At 38.4% G+C, this 3,127-nt stretch overlaps 1 protein-coding gene across 1 annotated transcript; it reads right to left on the bottom strand.

Moving 5' to 3' along the window:
* Positions 1-1,625: 1,625 nt before the first annotated feature.
* Positions 1,626-2,573, bottom strand: LOC120989182 (olfactory receptor 510-like). The gene has a single exon (XM_040417111.1). It carries the CDS (start codon positions 2,571-2,573, stop codon positions 1,626-1,628), a length of 948 nt encoding a protein of 315 aa, XP_040273045.1.
* Between the last annotated feature and the right edge of the window lie 554 nt (positions 2,574-3,127).

Below are 3,127 nucleotides of genomic sequence, written 5' to 3'. Positions count from 1 at the left end.
TTGACCCCCTTAAATACTCTTTCTCATAATTGGATTCACCTGTGTATGTAGGTCAGGGGTCACTGAGATTACCAAGCCAATGTGAGGTCCAATAAATAGTTCTAAAGGTTTTGGAATCAATAAATTTATGCACCTGTCTAATTTTGTTTAAACAATTATAGCACACTTTCTGTAAATCCAATAAACTTCATTTCACTTCTCAGATATCACTGTGTGTCTCCTAAATGATATATTTAACTGACATTTTTTATCGTAACAACCAACGATTTATACAGGAAAATCATGACGATTAACAAGGTTGCCCAAACTTTAGCATCCCATTGTAACTTGTGGGTATTGTTAAAGTATTCAAATCATCTTAAATCCAGAGCTGTACTACTTACTACTAACTTCTTGGCAGTCAGGAGGCCGGGCGGGATTTGAATACTATAAGGCTACTTTCACACTAGCGTTCGGGTGTCAGCTCGTGAGCTCCGTTTGAAGGGGCTCACAAGCGGCCCCGAACGCATCCGTCCAGCCCTAATGCATTCTGAGTGGACGCGGATCCGCTCAGAATGTATCAGTCTGGCGGAGTTCAGCCTCCGCTCCGCTCAGCAGGCGGACACCTGAATGCTGCCATCCACAGATGCCCCCATAATTATCCCCCATAACAGTGCCATCCACAGATGCCCCCATAATTATCCCCCATAACAGTGCCATCCACAGATGCCTCCATAACAGTGCCATCCACATATTCCCCCATAACAGTGCCATCCACAGATGCCCCCATAACAGTGCCATCCACAGATGCCCCCATAACAGTGCCATCCACAGATGCCCCAATAACAGTGCCATCCACAGATGCCCCCATAACAGTGCCATCCACAGATCCCCCATAATAGTGTTATCCACAGACCACCATTAGTTCAAAACCCACCTTTTCAAAAACCAAAACACACCTTTTGGTTAAAAAATTTTTTTTTCTTATTTTCCTCCTCAAAAACCTAGGTGTGTCTTATGGGGCAGAAAAAATACGACAGTTAATAATTCAGTAAAATGTTTATTTCTTATTTTTTATTTTACAATTTCACCCCACCTAGACTTTTTTCCCATGTTTCAATAGACCATATGCTAAATGAAATGACACTATTAAAAATTCAAACCTGTAAAAACAATTTCCCATGTCACTTTGTAAATAGAAAAGTAAAAAGTTATGGCTATTGGAGAGGAGAATGAACACAAAAAATAAAAATAGGCCAGTGGCTGATTTGGTCAAATCTTTGTGGAGCTCGTGTTGCGCACAGTTATGCTGGATCAGGAAACAGACTTTCTCAGCTATTGTCAAAAGTTGAAAATTCTGTTTGTATAAAATAGATTTGTAAGCTATAGCATTACCTTCACCACGAACAGCACTGTGAACATTCACATGTAATTTTGTGTAGTGCAGCCTCACTAATACAAAGTAAATGAGCAGCCATGATACACGAAAGTATGTTACAGCCATAGTGCATATTGCAGGTCAAGATAATGTCTTGCGCTTCTATAAACCTATATTTTAGTTCAGCCAGCTATATGATACTTATAGCAGAGGTGATTCAGAATTCAATGAGAACATCATGTAGCATAATACCTTTAGATCGAAGGTTTCATCTTTTCCATTCATTTTGTAAGATATAACTCATCATCTTCTGAATAGCTCTCCTGATCTCGCTGCTCCTCAGGCTGTAAATAATGGGATTCATCAATGGGGTCACTACTACATACAAGAGAGATCTGTATTTATTGGTATTGGATGTGCTTTCTTCAGATGGAGTTATGTAGACTGTGATTAGGGTTACATAATATGCACACACTGTGGTCAGGTGAGAGCTACAAGTGGAGAATGCCTTTCTTCTACCATCAGTCGAAGAAATGTTAAGAATGGTGAAGAAAATACAAAAGTAAGTGACAATGATAAATACAAAAGGGAAAAGTATTAAAAAAAAACACAGAACAAAGTCTTGTAAGATCAAAATGGAAGTGTCTGAAGTGGCCAATTCTACTATGGGGCCAAAGTCACAGAAGAAGTGGTCAATGAAATTCAAGCCACAGAAGTTAAACTGAATAAAAAAAATGAAATCACTTGATATCAACACAGTAATTAAAAACCATGATCCAATAATGAGCTGGAGACAAAGATCTGGACTCATTATTGACGAATAACGTAATGGATGGCAAATGGCCAAGTATCGATCATACGACATGACAGCAATGAGGAAACATTGAACAAATCCAAATATACCAATGCAATACATCTGCATAAGACAGCCCCAAAATGGCAAATTTCCCTCACCGGTAAATATTATGTCCAACATTATGGGTATAATACTGGTGGTCACTAAGACATCAGCTGTTGACAAGTGTTTCAGAAAGTAGAACATTGGGGTTTTGAGATGGTCAAACGTGGTCACTAAAAGGATGATTAGAATGTTTCCAACTAAGATAAATGCATAAGCCAGGATAAGAACAGTGACTAGGAGAGCCTCGTATTTGTTTAGACCTTGGAATCCAAGAAGATGTATCTGAGTGACTTGTGTCTGATTCTCCTCACACATTTTTTTCTCCTATAAATTGTAATTGAGAAAATGTAAGCAGTCTAAAATGACCAGATATTGTTAAAAATAATATTAGGTACTATATTCTACTTACTAATGATCCCCCCTCAGAGGAGGGTTAGAAGGAGTCTGGGGTGTTTTCTGCCTTGAAATACATAATCAGAGTTGGGACTTCTCAGAGTAATGGTGAAAGTTCCCAGATGTTGATGTCTTTTATAATGTGAGATAAACAAGGAAGATTTCCTTAGAATCCTGGCATGATAATTGCACTCAAGTGACTGAAGTAGACAGATGAGACCAGTCAATTTGATTAGTTAAGTGGCTCACTGGGAGAGGATTATTGTGACCTAATATTATAGCTAATCAGTCAGTATTAGACTGAACAGTGAACAATGTTTCTGGTTAGAAATTAGCAAAAAGTTTGCTTTTGAACTATATATTATTTTATGTGCTCTCTCCAGACAGCAAACCGATTCTCTTTTATCGGTGACACAGGGAGAGCATTTTGCCAATTTACAGGCTAATATAATATTGATACTCTATACATGCAGTAC

Source organism: Bufo bufo, chromosome 1 (assembly GCF_905171765.1).
Source record: "Bufo bufo chromosome 1, aBufBuf1.1, whole genome shotgun sequence".
In the NCBI taxonomy this organism is placed as follows: domain Eukaryota; kingdom Metazoa; phylum Chordata; class Amphibia; order Anura; family Bufonidae; genus Bufo; species Bufo bufo.
This window is presented reverse-complemented; position numbering and strand designations above follow the sequence as displayed.

Excerpts from the sequence above, each read along its gene's own strand:
- LOC120989182 (XM_040417111.1), bottom strand. The coding sequence starts at position 2,573 with ATGTGTGAGGAGAATCAGACACAAGTCACTCAGATACATCTTCTTGGA.